The sequence below is a fragment of the Lissotriton helveticus genome, chromosome 12 (assembly GCF_964261635.1).
Source record: "Lissotriton helveticus chromosome 12, aLisHel1.1, whole genome shotgun sequence".
Classification (NCBI taxonomy): domain Eukaryota; kingdom Metazoa; phylum Chordata; class Amphibia; order Caudata; family Salamandridae; genus Lissotriton; species Lissotriton helveticus.
In genome coordinates this window covers 818,128,624-818,146,464 of record NC_136073.1, presented here as the reverse complement: position 1 = coordinate 818,146,464, position 17,841 = coordinate 818,128,624, and the positions used below count along the sequence as shown (strand labels likewise).

The 17,841-nt window shown below is 44.5% G+C and overlaps 1 protein-coding gene across 4 annotated transcripts in view; it reads right to left on the bottom strand.

The window, feature by feature from the left end:
* Window positions 1–17,841, bottom strand: part of SHC1 (SHC adaptor protein 1) — a 135,747-nt gene that overhangs the window by 50,576 nt on the left and 67,330 nt on the right. For all 4 annotated transcript variants that reach the window (XM_078671073.1, XM_078671071.1, XM_078671072.1 and 1 more), the window contains one exon: window positions 8,657–8,727. In XM_078671073.1, the coding sequence (XP_078527199.1) occupies window positions 8,657–8,727 (71 nt within the window). The remainder of the gene's footprint in view (window positions 1–8,656; window positions 8,728–17,841) is intronic.

The following is a 17,841-nucleotide window of genomic DNA, read 5'->3' as shown; positions in this document are numbered from 1 at the left end:
GATACATTTGCCTTTTAGCGGAATTGGAAGTAACATTTTCTTAACAGCTAAGGTGTGTTTAAATTGTGCCTGTGGTGGTGGGCCCGCACACTCGATGGTGACCCAGAGCTAAACAGAGAAAGACAGAAAACGAAGAAAGACCGAGGAAGATATAGATAGAAAAACAGTCACAAAGGAAGACAACAAAGATGAAAACAAGACGGAGGGAAGAGAGGGGAGGGGGGAGGAGAAATGCGACACGGCGGGAAGGGGAGGGGGCGGAGCGGGTACAATAAACAAGACGGAGGGAAGAGAGGGGAGGGGGGAGTAGAAGTGCGACAGGGGAAATGCGAGACGGCGGGAAGGGGAGGGGGCGGAGCGGGTAAACAAAGACGGACGTGCGGAAATTGCCCACTTATTTTCATTTTTTTCCATTTCAAAATACTTATTTTTTTTCACGCTGCATACAGACATGTAACATAATTTTGTTAAAGATTTGATCCAAACTTCAAGTTACCGGCAATATTTTCCATTATACAGAAAACCATGGCAGTTCACAGCAGCTGTGCTTTAATGTACAACAAATCGGGAATCTTTTTTTATTCCACTGATACATTTGCCTTTTAGCGGAATTGGAAGTAACATTTTCTTAACAGCTAAGGTGTGTTTAAATTGTGCCTGTGGTGGTGGGCCCGCACACTCGATGGTGACCCAGAGCTAAACAGAGAAAGACAGAAAACGAAGAAAGACCGAGGAAGATATAGATAGAAAAACAGTCACAAAGGAAGACAACAAAGATGAAAACAAGACGGAGGGAAGAGAGGGGAGGGGGGAGGAGAAATGCGACACGGCGGGAAGGGGAGGGGGCGGAGCGGGTACAATAAACAAGACGGAGGGAAGAGAGGGGAGGGGGGAGTAGAAGTGCGACAGGGGAAATGCGAGACGGCGGGAAGGGGAGGGGGCGGAGCGGGTAAACAAAGACGGACGTGCACGCGCTTTTAAGCTCAATGCGCATGCGCATTGAGCTTAAAAGTCACGGGCACTGCAAGGAATCGCCACGATTCCTTGCAGTGTGGATAAAGAGCGGATAAGTCCCAATACTCTCGCCTTGCTCGATGCGCATGCGCATCGACAGGCGAGACCTAAAACTGTAGAATAATATTGATGTAGGTTAAAAGGTCAGGTGACAACTGCACTGTCAAGCCAGACCTAAAAAACCATGAAGCCTTCATAATGCCCTCCTCCCATCTGTGTTGCTGTCAGAGAAACACACCATACATTATCTAGTTATCTAAGGCACTCATAGCATTACAATGTGCTCCTGAAACTTCGAGCTCTGGCAGCTGGATAAATAAACAAAAGATCACAGCTCTGTGGACAGCAAGCACTTTTTTGTGGCAGCACACAACTTATGCTCACTGAAAAGATGTACTCCGGTCTCCCAGTATGTGGAAGGGGACAAAGGTGATGCTCGCATAATTGTCTTCCGGCAGCTGCACTGTCAAGCCAGACCATGAATAGGGTTACCATGCCTAGTCACAAGTTCAGTGCCAACTTTTTTTTTTTTTTAAAACAGACACCCTTGAAGAATAACTTCTTTATGGGATGCTACTGTTATGTTTAGAGAGGTTGTGTCAGCTATAACAATGTGCGGCTTCTTGGTGCTGAATAACAGATTTGTACTGTTATCCAACCTGACGGTAGTGTTTGTATCAACTTCCGAAAGGTAAAAGGCTCCCCGGGGTTCGAACCCGTGACCAGAAGGCCAAAAACAACTTTCTGGAGAGGATACCCAGGACATTGAGTCTCCTGGACCTGGCATTAGGTAAGTAGGTTTCAATTGTACAGGTGATGCTCCCATCGAATAGTTCGATGCTAGCCGGTGAACTCAAGAAGAACAAAAGCTAGTGGTTGCCGTCATATAGAGATTCTGTGAAGTCTAACTCTGGCCCGTAAATTCCTGGCACAAACACTGTGCGATTTAGGGAACAAAAAGAGCACTCTACCTACGATTATAGATTTACATCATCAGATCAATGCCGAACAAAATGCATTACTATACATGACTGCGCTGATGGACGTATCTATAGGACAAGAGTCTGGGACAAAATGCCTTCCAGGAAAGCAGAGAAAGTTCCTAAGCTTTAAATGAATCACTTTTGATGGCTCTTGGACAAGATCTTCTTCACTAGGCGAAATACTGGTAACCTGAATAGTTTCTTAGCAGTAAATGAAAGATTTAAAACAGAACTCGAACACAAAACAGAAGGCTTAAACCTAATTATGGACAACTAGCTAATTTTAATTATAAACACAGCTAAAATAATTGAAGGCGTTGTGCTAGTTGGAAGCCCTGGCAAAATAACCTGGCATAAAAGGCCAGGTACAAATCATCAGGTCCCAAAAAAATGTATTGATGAAAATAACACTGAAATTACCCAAATTAAAGCGTATCAAAATGGTGAAACTGAAAAAGATGTACACGGTTTACACACAATAACCCCCCCTTCCCAATTACTACCGTCAACAGGATTACTATATCACTGTAGAATCCAGTCCAATAAAAGCAGAGACGAAAAGACAAAGCTACTATGGTCAACAGGATGATCATCTCAGGGATGATAGCACCGGAGAAGAAGATAAATAAACACAACCCTTTTCTGGCCAGGTCAGAATAATACATCATATAAAAAATACTTTAAAAAACATTTGAAAGTCTATTTTCTTGTACCAAGGTCAATGAACACTCAACTAAATCTACACAGAATTGGAAAATAAGACTAGTTTTAATCCTCCCACCAGAAATCTTAGGTTTTAAAAAGGCAGTACTTGCAAATCTGGACAATATGGAGGGCAACCACAGGCAACACTGCGACAACCTCCCCAGAGCCGAACACCAGGCACTCGGAATTAATTAACAACACCAACATGAAAATTAAACAGGCAGACAAAGGTAGCGCCATTATCCTATAGGATACAAATACCTTCAGACAAGAGCGCTTGAAAGAACTTTCAGACGAGACACACTACAACAAAGTTACACATGATCCTGCTACAACCATGAAAGACAGAATTGCTTACACTATGGAAGAAGTCTCGACAGCAGGGCAGATATTAAAATAAGAAAAATTCTGAACGACTAAAAATCCGACAATTCCATACTTTTTTACTGCACAGAAATTCAAATGAATAAACTTCCTCCACCTGGGTGGCCGATCGCTTCTGGAGTCAACTCTATATTGGAGCCTCTCGCACAATCTGCAGATTTTTTTTCTATCAACCCCATGTATAAAAAAAGTGTACCTGAATAGACACATTGAATCAAAAGTGAGAGTATCTCATAGGTTCAAACACATTGATCTTAAGCTCCTCAGAGGACAAGACCCTTTGTGCTTCTACATGCTGCCTTGAGGGCCATTGAGTACATCCTAAAAATTACAGTGGGGTCCATATTATCATGGAATGTGCTACCTTAGTAACGAAAAATAACTACTTTAAATTGGAGGTGGGACTAGCAGAGCAAATACTAGATGTCCACCATTTTTAAAAGAAATATGTATTTCAGGACTACGACAATTGCATAACAAACATAACAATGTAGGGTCATTACATTGTGGACATATTACTCATTTTGGACTGCGATGAACACAAAGCCAATTAATTTGTCCATTGGCCACATGTACGTGGCCCCCACTTATAGTTCACTGTAACTATGGATAGAACTTGACTTACATTCTTAAGCTTACGTATTCGGACCTTGGACAGCAGATTATATACATGTGTGCTCAAAGCCTACTGACAGAAACTCTTACATTTTGAAAGAGGTCGCCCTTGTTCCCTCCGAGCAACCCTACTGGTACGATCAATTCCTCGGGGCAAGAAGAAGCTGTTCGGGATCAAGCAATTATAACAAACAAGCAGTATCACTATGAACCAAACTAAAAAAGAGGTATTGTCCAGAAAATCGGACAGAGAAAAAGAGCAAACAACCATCTGCTAAGAAATAAAGTTTAACATGCATCACTGAATTCTCTTCTCTATCCAACCAGGTCAGGAAAATGTTCAGAAAACACTAGAAAACCCTAAAAACCGGAAAAACAATAATAAATAATCAAGTGCTTGCCTTAAAAGGAGGCAAACATATTAGAAACTGAATAGTACCAGAAGGTTTATGCCTATCCAAACCCCAAAGCAAATGCTATAGCACCTTCCAGCAGTTACAGGACCGAAACAGAACCCAACATCCATCTAGACCTTGGCCGTAGGACCTTACTGCAAAAAGACAACAAACCGCATTAGCAAAAATGTGGTCTTCATGATCCCATGCCCTTGTAACACTGCATACAAAGCAATAACTACAAAGAAAGTAAGGACCTACATCCCCAAAACACAAGGATACCATTAGCCGCAGTAGACTTACGATAAAACGAGAGTATCATTTCCAAGAAACTGGACACAGAAAATATTAAACAGACTGTATGGGAAAAAAATAAAGCCAATATAGGGGATCAGACCCTGCTGAATTTTTTTTAAAAAAAAGATCAATAATGGATTTGTTGTCTGTCCACGGATAGCAAGAGACTGGAGGAGGAGGTCAAAAGAAATACTTTGTAATCATTTGCCTACAACACAAACACTACGTACAACTAGGTCGACTCTAGGGTTTCTGAAGCATCTCAAATGAACCTGTGACTCTGTGGAACACACCAGTGAGAGAGGTAAAATGAAAGGAAAAAGGAGGTGTGTACAGTATAAACACTAGGACGTCAATCTCCTGTGGGTGCTCCCGTCTGTGAAAGCCGAGCTTCCAATTTTCTACAAAATGCCTAGTTTTCTGATTCAGACCTTTCTATATTTAGGGTCCCAGGACTGTAAAACATGTGCACACCTTAGGAGTACAGCTTATTCAGGGGATTAGATTTTGGGACATTTTAGAGGAATGGAGAACTACTTTCTTGCAGAGACGTTTGAGTTTTTTGGGAATTTCGGTTTGAAGCAGAAGGCTTGCGAGGCTCATTATATTCAGCCATTTGCTTATGAATCAACGTTGGAAACCTGGTTATTTCAGAGGTATTATTCCTCTCAGCCCTCTTCTTTAAGCTCTGTGCTGTATGGATTCTCTGCTGGTACCTGATCAGTCTGCACCCTGTGTCAATTTTTTCTCATTTCAGATCAGTTCTAGGTCTGACAGTAAAGAGTACTGCAGATTGCACCACTTATGACTGCTTCTCCCCCCTATGCAACTGTGCTTCATCCAATAGCGCCTCTTCTGGTGGGCTATTATCCCTCTCAAAGAAGAGTCCTCACATGGGAAGCGACCTCTTCAGCTTTGTGTGTATTGGGAGTGATTAGCTTTGTGGCTTTGTGGTACCATGTTATCTTTTTAATTTGGTTTTACAGTTATTGATGGCACGGTTTCTCCTGCATCCTGAGGCAGTTTTATTCCTGGAACAGATTAGGTAGTGCGCTTACGGGTGCCCTGGAGAGTATGAATAATAAAAACATGTGGATGCTGCTCAACAGCGATTAATGTCAAAGTATCTCTTGGAGTCCAGGCGACTGTTGGTCATGAACACTGCCCCCGCTTGTATATCAAAAGGTAACAAGTCCACCAACATCAAAGCCTAAACACCAAAAGCAAAGTGTGTCTAAGACAAAAATTAGATCTAAATACTAGTTCTGCAAGAACAAAATATTTATTTATTTAAACCTAGGACCTTTAAACATAGTTGATTCACTCTACAATTACACACTGGTGGAAGGGAATACAGGAAAGGATTAGTTTCAGAATTGAATCTCCAATGCGACCAATAACTCTTATACTAATGGCTTTAAAGTTAAATTAGTGTTGCGTGTGGAAGACTTATGAAATGGTTATTGCCTGCATGATGACTTGCACTGTGACCGCTGATGCTGGATCAGGAACTGCTGCACCACGACAGCTTTGAGTGCTTTACGCTCACCTTTCGTTCCCTTTGATTTCTGCGTGGACCTCAGCTGGAGGGCTTTACAGTAGGTGCCTTTATTTACAGGTTACTGGAGCATTGGGTGGATCATGTTGCATGCTAATACAGACCACTATTAACAATTTAAACGCAAGAAGAGATACATTTAGAGATGGTGCATCATATATTATAGACGGTTGGAAGTGGGTATATATGTACAAAATGTACAGCTCCGATACAGGTTACCAACGAAGTATGAGTATAGTCAAGTTAGAGTTTTGAGGGAAAGCCAGCATATGGCGGCACGAGGCGGGTGGATTGTGGGGAAGGGAGTGTAACTTACGTATAGCAGAATAGAGAAAAAGAAGTGCGATCAGTTATTTCTCGACAGTAGAGCGCCATCCAATCTCAGATGAGGAGGAAGCTCATGCCAGACTAGTGAGTCTTAAGGAGGGATGGGAGTGAAGTCAAGCAGGCTGATGAGTAAATCAAGCCCCCCTCATTGACAAGGTGACTACAAGGGCTTTTGCAATGGTACACAAGGGGAATGCAGTGATAAATATTGTATCTTGTGCAGAAACTAATCTGGTAGAAGGCTCTTTGGGTGTTCCTGTTTACGTGGTCTTTGATGGATGTTAAAGTGTCTGTGATGCAACAAAGAGCGCTTTGTTACACTACATGGAAGATTTTGATAAACCCTGCTAATCTGCACCCGACTATCTTTGGCACTTACTACACACAGTAGTACTAATGCTGGAACAAAATATAGAGCAACAGTTTTTCCAATACCCTGGACATTGTACTACAAACACTTTGGGGGATTCCAAAAAGTAGAAACATGGCTTTATGATGTATTGAAGATTCGACACAGCGGAAAAGGTCACATGGCACAAAATCCCCAATCTCTTTAGACATAATCAGTACAATAATCTCTGATTCTATACAGAGCACACCCAATAAATACCAGGATATAAACGCCTATCTCCCTCAAATGCATTCAAATTTCATGCAATTAGGTCAATGGTGGCAAAGTTACTGAGCGCGAACAAAAGTAACATTTACCATTTTCGCCCAAAAGAAAGTACACCAAACTAGGTATCAAGTTATAACTTTACTTAAAATATATCCTTTTCTGGGTTGCTTATACACATGTAGTCGTTTTTTGGGAAACCGGCATTAAGAAATTAGCCAGGATTGAAAGGTTAATCTATTTTCAAATTTGGACCAATATGCTGGTGAAGAGTTTGTGGCAGTAATTCAAAGTTGCAACAAAGGTATTTGGCTTAGACAGTTTTTTAAATATTCAACTACTTAAGGATCGCTTGCTCAAGGAGTTCGATGACCCTACCAATATGGCTGGCGGCCATAACTAGAAAATGTTAGTGGCTGCCAGGGATCTTGAACAACACGTTGAAAGAAAAAATAAAAACTTTGGGCGCTTGAAGAGGAAAGTGGACCCAGGCCTGTAGACCCAGCTATGCACTTTTCTAGCCATAACCCGTACCAGGATAATCACAATAAAACGACCACAGAACGCGAAGAATTTTTGGACACTTTGGCAAGCAGAAAACTTCACAGAAGTAATCACTGCAAAAAACACCAATCCACTGTGCGATCTTCAAATGGATGTGGTTACTCAAACAAGACACCTGTAGTTCGCAGACCATGTAATAAAACCATATCATGGTTTTGATTTAAAAAACGTAATTTTTTAAAGAAAAATAATAATGTAAAAAAAAAAAAATGAGGAAATATTCCATGTCAAAATGGGCACGGTAGACCGGGTGCAGGGCCTAGCCAAAGGCCAAGACCTGCACGGGCTACCTGGAGCATATGGCCAATGATTGCGCTTTGAAGATTAGTAGACGTGAATTTCAGTGTGGACAAAGGTCACTCTGGGGGTCTGTAGGTAAAGCTCTGCATTTAGATCCTGCTGTGCTTGGCTGAAGGTGATGCACTTTGGGTTTTATGGGTATCTTACATTTAAAAAGGCAGCGCACCTGGGTTTGGCTGCACGGATCTGGCTGGAGGATACACCTTGCACATAAAACCCACTGTGAATAGCTCAGGTCTGTTCTCGGTGCATTCTGTGGGCATGGGGATATGGCACATGGAACGGGTCTGAGACCATATAATGAGCCTTGTGCCCAATGCAAATACATGGGCTACTCATAGGGTGTGGCCTGAGGTACACTGTAAATCCAATGCACGCTGTATATTGCAATAGGCCAACACAGTGGGTTCTGAGGGAATGGACATATAGCTTGGCCAAAGGTACCCTCTATCCGATGCACACAGACAAATGATTGGGGGCTGAGACTGGCCACTGGAGGTGACTTAAGACCATGCCCTACATACAAAGCTAGTACAAGTTTGCTTCCATACGGTTCTGCGGGACTGGGTAGAGGATGCGGCCTTATACCCTGCTCCCCAGGGAGAAAAGTACAAAGGAACCTAAAATAATTCACAGAAAAAAACTGTAAAAAGGAAGCCAGGGTTCATTGCTCAAATCTCAATGTACTATTTTTTTTATCTACCTGTGTATATGTAATAACACTAGGCGCAGCAGCATCAAAGCGGACAATACTGCCACACAGTTGAGCAATTACAAAATGCCTAACATGTCACCTTTCTGTCATTCGCAATCGTTTTTTAATAATGATCAAAAGGCCAATTTCCACAAAAAGTAAATACAAATCTCAGTTTTGACTGTAGTTAGGCAGAAGACATACCTGGTGACCTGCGTTCTGGTGTTGAAGTCCAGGGCTCGCATGGACTGCAGCACTTCTACGCACCCCATGTACTGCATGAATGACAGAGAGAAACAAAAATCAGAGGACAGTCAACCACAGCCTGTGGCTGGAACTGAATGCAGCACATTGATCAAAGCATGGCAGGCAGAATATGGACGTCCAAGAATGATCTTCTGGATGCAACATCCAAATCACCCACTCAAGGAAGAGACCAACCAACAGTGCGAAGACACAAAGTACGAGATCACCACATGAATGGCACCTGGTGCCATACTGAAAGTCTAGACTAGATGTTTGGTGTCAGAGTGCACTGTCTGGGTTATGGGGCGGAGACACCATAGGTGATGCTGTAACTGTAATGTCCAGGCAGTACTTGGTAATCATGAGGTGGCCACCAATCATGTCTACTGGGAGATGATGTGACGATTGATCCTCTCATAGATGATGTGCCCATTGATCTGGTCTATTGTGGGATTATGTGCCCACTGATCGTGTGTATTGGGAGATGATGTGCCCATTGATCTGGTCTACTGGGAGCGGATGTGGCCATTGATTTTGTCTAATGGGAGATGATGTGGCCATTGATTTTGTCTAATGGGAGATGATGTGGCCATTGATTTTGTCTAATGGGAGATGATGTGGCCATTGATCTTGTGTATTGGGAGATGATGTGGCCATTGATCTTGTGTATTGGGAGATGATGTGGCCATTGATCTTGTGTATTGGGAGATGATGTGGCCATTGATCTTGTGTATTGGGAGATGATGTGGCCATTGATCTTGTGTATTGGGAGATGATGTGGCCATTGATCTTGTGTATTGGGAGATGATGTGGCCATTGATCGTGTGTATTGGGAGATGATGTGCCCATTGATCTGGTCTTCTGGGAGAGGATGTGGCCATTGAATTTATCTAATGGGAGATGATGTGGCCATTGATCTTGTGTATTGGGAGATGATGTGGCCATTGATCTTGTGTATTGGGAGATGATGTGGCCATTGATCGTGTGTATTGGGAGATGATGTGCCCATTGATCTGGTCTACTGGGAGAGGATGTGGCCATTGAATTTATCTAATGGGAGATGATGTGGCCATTGATCTTGTGTATTGGGAGATGATGTGGCCATTGATCTTGTGTATTGGGAGATGATGTGGCCATTGATCGTGTGTATTGGGAGATGATGTGCCCATTGATCTGGTCTACTGGGAGAGGATGTGGCCATTGAATTTATCTAATGGGAGATGATGTGGCCATTGATTTTGTCTATTGGGAGAGGATGTGGCCATTGATCTTGTGTATTGGGAGATGATGTGGCCACTGATCTGGTCTATTGGGAGATGATGTGGCCATTGATCTTGTGTATTGGGAGATGATGTGGCCACTGATCGTGTGTATTGGGAGATGATGTGCCCATTGATCTGGTCTACTGGGAGAGGATGTGGCCATTGAATTTATCTAATGGGAGATGATGTGGCCATTGATTTTGTCTATTGGGAGAGGATGTGGCCATTGATCTTGTGTATTGGGAGATGATGTGGCCACTGATCTGGTCTATTGGGAGATGATGTGGCCATTGATCTTGTGTATTGGGAGATGATGTGGCCATTGATCTTGTGTATTGGGAGATGATGTGGCCATTGATCTTGTGTATTGGGAGATGATGTGGCCATTGATCGTGTGTATTGGGAGATGATGTGGCCATTGATCGTGTGTTTTGGGAGATGATGTGGCCATTGATCTTGTGTATTGGGAGATGATGTGGCCATTGATCTTGTGTATTGGGAGATGATGTGGCCATTGATCGTGTGTTTTGGGAGATGATGTGGCCATTGATCTTGTGTATTGAGAGATGATGTGGCAATTGATCTGGTCTATTGTGAGATGATGTGGCCATTGATCTTGTCTATTGGGAGATGATGTGGCCATTGATCTTGTGTATTGGGAGATGATGTGGCCATTGATCTTGTGTATTGGGAGATGATGTGGCCATTGATCGTGTGTTTTGGGAGATGATGTGGCCATTGATCTTGTGTATTGAGAGATGATGTGGCAATTGATCTGGTCTATTGTGAGATGATGTGGCCATTGATCTCGTCTATTGTGAGATGATGTGGCCATTGATATTGTCTATTGGGAGATGATGTGGCCATTGATCTCGTCTAATGGGAGATGATGTGGCCATTGATCTCGTCTATTGGGAGATGATGTGGCCATTGATCTCGTCTATTGGGAGATGATGTGGCCATCGATCTCGTCTATTGGGAGATGATGTGGCCATTGATCTCGTCTATTGGGAGATGATGTGGCCACTGATCTGGTCTATTGGGAGATGATGTGGCCATTGATCTTGTGTATTGGGAGATGATGTGGCCATTGATCTTGTGTATTGGGAGATGATGTGGCCATTGATCTTGTGTATTGGGAGATGATGTGGCCATTGATCTTGTGTATTGGGAGATGATGTGGCCATTGATCGTGTGTTTTGGGAGATGATGTGGCCATTGATCTTGTGTATTGGGAGATGATGTGGCCATTGATCTTGTGTATTGGGAGATGATGTGGCCATTGATCGTGTGTTTTGGGAGATGATGTGGCCATTGATCTTGTGTATTGAGAGATGATGTGGCAATTGATCTGGTCTATTGTGAGATGATGTGGCCATTGATCTTGTCTATTGGGAGATGATGTGGCCATTGATCTTGTGTATTGGGAGATGATGTGGCCATTGATCTTGTGTATTGGGAGATGATGTGGCCATTGATCGTGTGTTTTGGGAGATGATGTGGCCATTGATCTTGTGTATTGAGAGATGATGTGGCAATTGATCTGGTCTATTGTGAGATGATGTGGCCATTGATCTCGTCTATTGTGAGATGATGTGGCCATTGATATTGTCTATTGGGAGATGATGTGGCCATTGATCTCGTCTAATGGGAGATGATGTGGCCATTGATCTCGTCTATTGGGAGATGATGTGGCCATTGATCTCGTCTATTGGGAGATGATGTGGCCATTGATCTCGTCTATTGGGAGATGATGTGGCCATTGATCTCGTCTATTGGGAGATGATGTGGCCATTGATCTTGTCTAATGGGAGATGATGTGGCCAATGATCTTGTCTAATGGGAGATGATGTTCCCATTGATCTTGTCTATTGGGAGATGATGTGGCCATTGATCTCGTCTATTGGGAGATGATGTGGCCATTGATCTCGTCTATTGGGAGATGATGTGGCCATTGATCTTGTCTATTGGGAGATGATGTGGCCATTGATCTCGTCTATTGGGAGATGATGTGGCCATTGATCTCGTCTATTGGGAGATGATGTGGCCATTGATCTTGTCTATTGGGAGATGATGTGGCCATTGATCTCGTCTATTGGGAGATGATGTGGCCATTGATCTCGTCTATTGGGAGATGATGTGGCCATTGATCTTGTCTAATGGGAGATGATGTGGCCATTGATCTTGTCTATTGGGAGATAATGTTCCCAATGATCTTGTCTACTGGGAGATGATGTTCCCAATGATCTTGTCTACTGGGAGATGATGTGGCCATTGATCTTGTCTATTAGGACATGTCTCAGAGTGGAGTAGACTTCAGTCCCTTTGAGCTTTTCTGTGGCCATCTACCCCCGATTACCTCAACTTTGTGACAAATGGGTGGAATGAATATATGTGGAGTGGGAAGAAGGACTCCTGCTGGGACATTTGAAATGATTAGTTCAAAAGAAAAAGGGGGGCAAGGGATGTGTATAACTCAAGATCAGAGGGACTAAGTGGCCCCAGTGCTGGCTGAGTGAAAAAGAGTTAAGTGGACAAAGAGACTAAACATCGTATAGTCAAAATATCTAATCTTTCTAATTTTTTTGTTCTTCCCTACAGAAAGCTTACATTATTTTAATTTCCTGAATTCAGCAGAACATACTTCTTGTTTGTTCTACGACTGTGTTCTACTATCCAAACAGGTATAGGGCCAGGCCTGCTCTTGCATGTGCCTTTTTGAATCTTCAAACGCTGGATCCTTTTCAAGTTATGATGTCACCAAGACACCTTTCTAGACTAGCCTGGTTACAAAAATGTTTTGTCAATATTCCGTAGATCATGAGATCAGTCCAATGTAATATGTGGAGCCCGGACCACAGTAACAAGGTGCTCCAAGGCTACCATATCTTTAGGACCCATACACTACTGTGTCCTTCACTGTGGAACTGAAATAACTGGGCTTTTAGTGATCTTTGATTGAGAAAGACTTGCGTTTATATCTTCAACTAACTAGAAGACTAGTTAAGACTTTGTGGATAAGCAGGTTCCTCAGCAGTACACTTAGAAACCTGTCTCTTGTTAACAGAAGTAGTTCCTGGACTTCCACACATCTCGATTTGATCAAAGAGGTGCCATGGTGTAGGTAGGTGGACACTTTTCATGCACCCATGCAGAAATCAGGTGCAGGACCTCTTGTCGTGCAATGCTTGGTGAGATAAGTGGTGCCAGGGACGATGACGAGTGGCTCTGTGCTTTAAGAAAAGGGTTGATCTGTGGTGGAGAGTGCTTTCAGCAGGATGAATTACACTCCATGGGTTAGTTCACCTGCATTTCATCATTGCTGGTGTTGCTCTCAACCATTTCTAATGAAGACTCTCTTCAGAGCTTCATGGTGCTGGGTGCATTTCCTCTAATCTTATTGGCTTGGGTCTCCTCACTTGAGCAGCACTTCCATTTTGGTTGCAGGAGGTGGTTCAGATAGCATCAGGCTTGCCCCTATCCCAAAGGGGACAGAGAGTGAGCTTAAGGCTTCCAATTGCTGCAGAGGGATCCAGCTTGTAGCACCAATCTGTGGAAGCGAGGCCATCAGCACTGCCAATCATACTCTAGAATGGGTTCAAAGTGCTGGCACTAGCCAATCATACTCTAGACTGGGTTCAAAGGGCTGGTGCTAGCCAATCATACTGCCTTCGACCTTGGGGGCTTTCTTCTGCACTTGGCTGGCCAGCAGTACCTTCTAGTCGCGACTCGCTGAACTGGGGTATTCTATTGCTGGGCGTAAGAACAAATGCTCTACTTCTAGTATGCTCTTCAGGTCACAAGCATGTGTTAAAGGACAAGTTCCAGGACTCCTTTTCATTTGAAGTTGGTTGGGGAGGTAATTTGTGGATTTCCTCCAGACAGCAAAGAGGAGGACAGCAGGAGGGACCTTCTTATGATGCATGCACTAGGTTTGGGTTGTTTTAATTAGAGCACACCACAACACATCTAACAGCCAGGATTTAAAGAATAAAAGAACGGATGGGACAGCTAGTATGAACAGTAGAGAGCTTCTGTCCCTGCTGTGACCCGCAACGAGATACAGCAGCAGCTCAGATGAAAAGTGGCCCTGAAACAGCCATAGAGTTCTGGCTCTGTGGGAAGAGTGCCTCTGCTACAAGATGCAGTACTGGCACAGAAGGAAGAGTGGCCTGGGATAGAGATACAGTACTGGCACAGAAGGAAGAGTGGCCCTGGGATAGAGATACAGTACTGGCACAGAAGGAAGAGTGGCCCTGGGATAGAGATACAGTACTGACACAGAAGGAAGAGTGGCCCTGGGATAGAGATACAGTACTGGCACAGAAGGAAGAGTGGCCTGGGATAGAGATACAGTACTGACACAGAAGGAAGAGTGGCCTGGGATAGAGACACAGTACTGGCACAGAAGGAAGAGTGGCCTGGGATAGAGATACAGTACTGACACAGAAGGAAGAGTGGCCTGGGATAGAGATACAGTACTGGCACAGAAGGAAGAGTGGCCTGGGCTAGAGATACAGTACTGGCACAGAAGGAAGAGTGGCCCTGGGATAGAGATACAGTACTGGCACAGAAGGAAGAGTGGCCCTGGGATAGAGATACAGTACTGGCACAGAAGGAAGAGTGGCCATGGGATAGAGATACAGTACTGGCACAGAAGGAAGAGTGGCCATGGGATAGAGATACAGTACTGGCACAGAAGGAAGAGTGGCCATGGGATAGAGATACAGTACTGGCACAGAAGGAAAAGTGGCCTGGGATAGAGATACAGTACTGACACAGAAGGAAGAGTGGCCTGTGATAGAGATACAGTACTGACACAGAAGGAAGAGTGGCCTGGGATAGAGATACAGTACTGACACAGAAGGAAGAGTGGCCTGGGATAGAGATACAGTACTGACACAGGAGGAAGAGTGGCCTGGGATAGAGATACAGTACTGGCACAGAAGGAAGAGGAGCCCTGGGATAGAGATACAGTACTGGCACAGAAGGAAGAGTGGCCCTGGGATAGAGATACAGTACTGGCACAGAAGGAAGAGTGGCCCTGGGATAGAGATACAGTATTGGCACAGAAGGAAAAGTGGCCTGGGATAGAGATACAGTACTGACACAGAAGGAAGAGTGGCCTGTGATAGAGATACAGTACTGACACAGAAGGAAGAGTGGCCTGGGATAGAGATACAGTACTGACACAGAAGGAAGAGTGGCCTGGGATAGAGATACAGTACTGACACAGAAGGAAGAGTGGCCATGGGATAGAGATACAGTACTGGCACAGAAGGAAGAGTGGCCATGGGATAGAGATACAGTACTGGCACAGAAGGAAAAGTGGCCTGGGATAGAGATACAGTACTGACACAGAGGGAAGAGTGGCCTGTGATAGAGATACAGTACTGACACAGAAGGAAGAGTGGCCTGGGATAGAGATACAGTACTGACACAGAAGGAAGAGTGGTCTGGGATAGAGATACAGTACTGGCACAGAAGGAAGAGGAGCCCTGGGATAGAGATACAGTACTGGCACAGAAGGAAGAGAGGCCCTGGGATAGAGATACAGTACTGGCACAGAAGGAAGAGTGGCCCTGGGATAGAGATACAGTACTGACACAGAAGGAAGAGTGGCCTGGGATAGAGATACAGTACTGGCACAGAAGGAAGAGTGGCCTGGGATAGAGATACAGTACTGACACAGAAGGAAGAGTGGCCTGGGATAGAGATACAGTATTGGCACAGAAGGAAAAGTGGCCTGGGATAGAGATACAGTACTGGCACAGAAGGAAGAGTGGCCATGGGATAGAGATACAGTACTGGCACAGAAGGAAGAGTGGCCTAGGATAGAGATACAGTACTGACACAGAAGGAAGAGTGGCCTGGGATAGAGATACAGTACTGGCACAGAAGGAAGAGTGGCCTGGGATAGAGATACAGTACTGACACAGAAGGAAGAGTGGCCTGGGATAGAGATACAGTACTGACACAGAAGGAAGAGTGGCCTGGGATAGAGATACAGTACTGACACAGAAGGAAGAGTGGCCTGGGATAGAGATACAGTACTGACACAGAAGGAAGAGTGGCCTGGGATAGAGATACAGTACTGGCACAGAAGGAAGAGTGGCCTGGGATAGAGATACAGTACTGACACAGAAGGAAAAGTGGCCTGGGATAGAGATACAGTACTGACACAGAAGGAAGAGTGGCCTGTGATAGAGATACAGTACTGACACAGAAGGAAGAGTGGCCTGTGATAGAGATACAGTACTGACACAGAAGGAAGAGTGGCCTGGGATAGAGATACAGTACTGACACAGAAGAAAGAGTGGCCTGGGATAGAGATACAGTACTGACACAGAAGGAAGAGTGGCCTGGGATAGAGATACAGTACTGACACAGAAGGAAGAGTGGCCTGGGATAGAGATACAGTACTGACACAGAAGGAAGAGTGGCCTGGGATAGAGATACAGTACTGACACAGAAGGAAGAGTGGCCTGGGATAGAGATACAGTACTGGCACAGAAGGAAGAGTGGCCTGGGCTAGAGATACAGTGCTGACACAGAAGGAAGAGTTGCCTGGGATAGAGATACAGTACTGACACAGAAGGAAGAGTGGCCTGGGATAGAGATACAGTACTGACACAGAAGGAAGAGTGGCCTGGGATAGAGATACAGTACTGACACAGAAGGAAGAGTGGCCTGGGATAGAGATACAGTACTGACACAGAAGGAAGAGTGGCCTGGGATAGAGATACAGTGCTGACACAGAAGGAAGAGTGGCCTGGGATAGAGATACAGTACTGACACAGAAGAAAGAGTGGCCTGGGATAGAGATACAGTACTGACACAGAAGGAAGAGTGGCCTGGGATAGAGATACAGTACTGACACAGAAGGAAGAGTGGCCTGGGATAGAGATACAGTACTGGCACAGAAGGAATAGAGGCCCTGGGATAGAGATACAGTACTGACACAGAAGGAAGAGTGGCCTGTGATAGAGATACAGTACTGACACAGAAGGAAGAGTGGCCTGGGATAGAGATACAGTACTGACACAGAAGGAAGAGTGGCGTCCCTGGGATAGAGATACAGTACTGACACAGAAGGAAGAGTGGCCTGGGATAGAGATACAGTACTGACACAGAAGGAAGAGTGGCCTGGGATAGAGATACAGTACTGACACAGAAGGAAGAGTGGCCTGGGATAGAGATACAGTACTGACACAGAAGGAAGAGTGGCCTGGGATAGAGATACAGTACTGGCACAGAAGGAAGAGTGGCCTGGGATAGAGATACAGTACTGACACAGAAGGAAAAGTGGCCTGGGATAGAGATACAGTACTGACACAGAAGGAAGAGTGGCCTGTGATAGAGATACAGTACTGACACAGAAGGAAGAGTGGCCTGTGATAGAGATACAGTACTGACACAGAAGGAAGAGTGGCCTGGGATAGAGATACAGTACTGACACAGAAGAAAGAGTGGCCTGGGATAGAGATACAGTACTGACACAGAAGGAAGAGTGGCCTGGGATAGAGATACAGTACTGACACAGAAGGAAGAGTGGCCTGGGATAGAGATACAGTACTGACACAGAAGGAAGAGTGGCCTGGGATAGAGATACAGTACTGACACAGAAGGAAGAGTGGCCTGGGATAGAGATACAGTACTGGCACAGAAGGAAGAGTGGCCTGGGCTAGAGATACAGTGCTGACACAGAAGGAAGAGTTGCCTGGGATAGAGATACAGTACTGACACAGAAGGAAGAGTGGCCTGGGATAGAGATACAGTACTGACACAGAAGGAAGAGTGGCCTGGGATAGAGATACAGTACTGACACAGAAGGAAGAGTGGCCTGGGATAGAGATACAGTACTGACACAGAAGGAAGAGT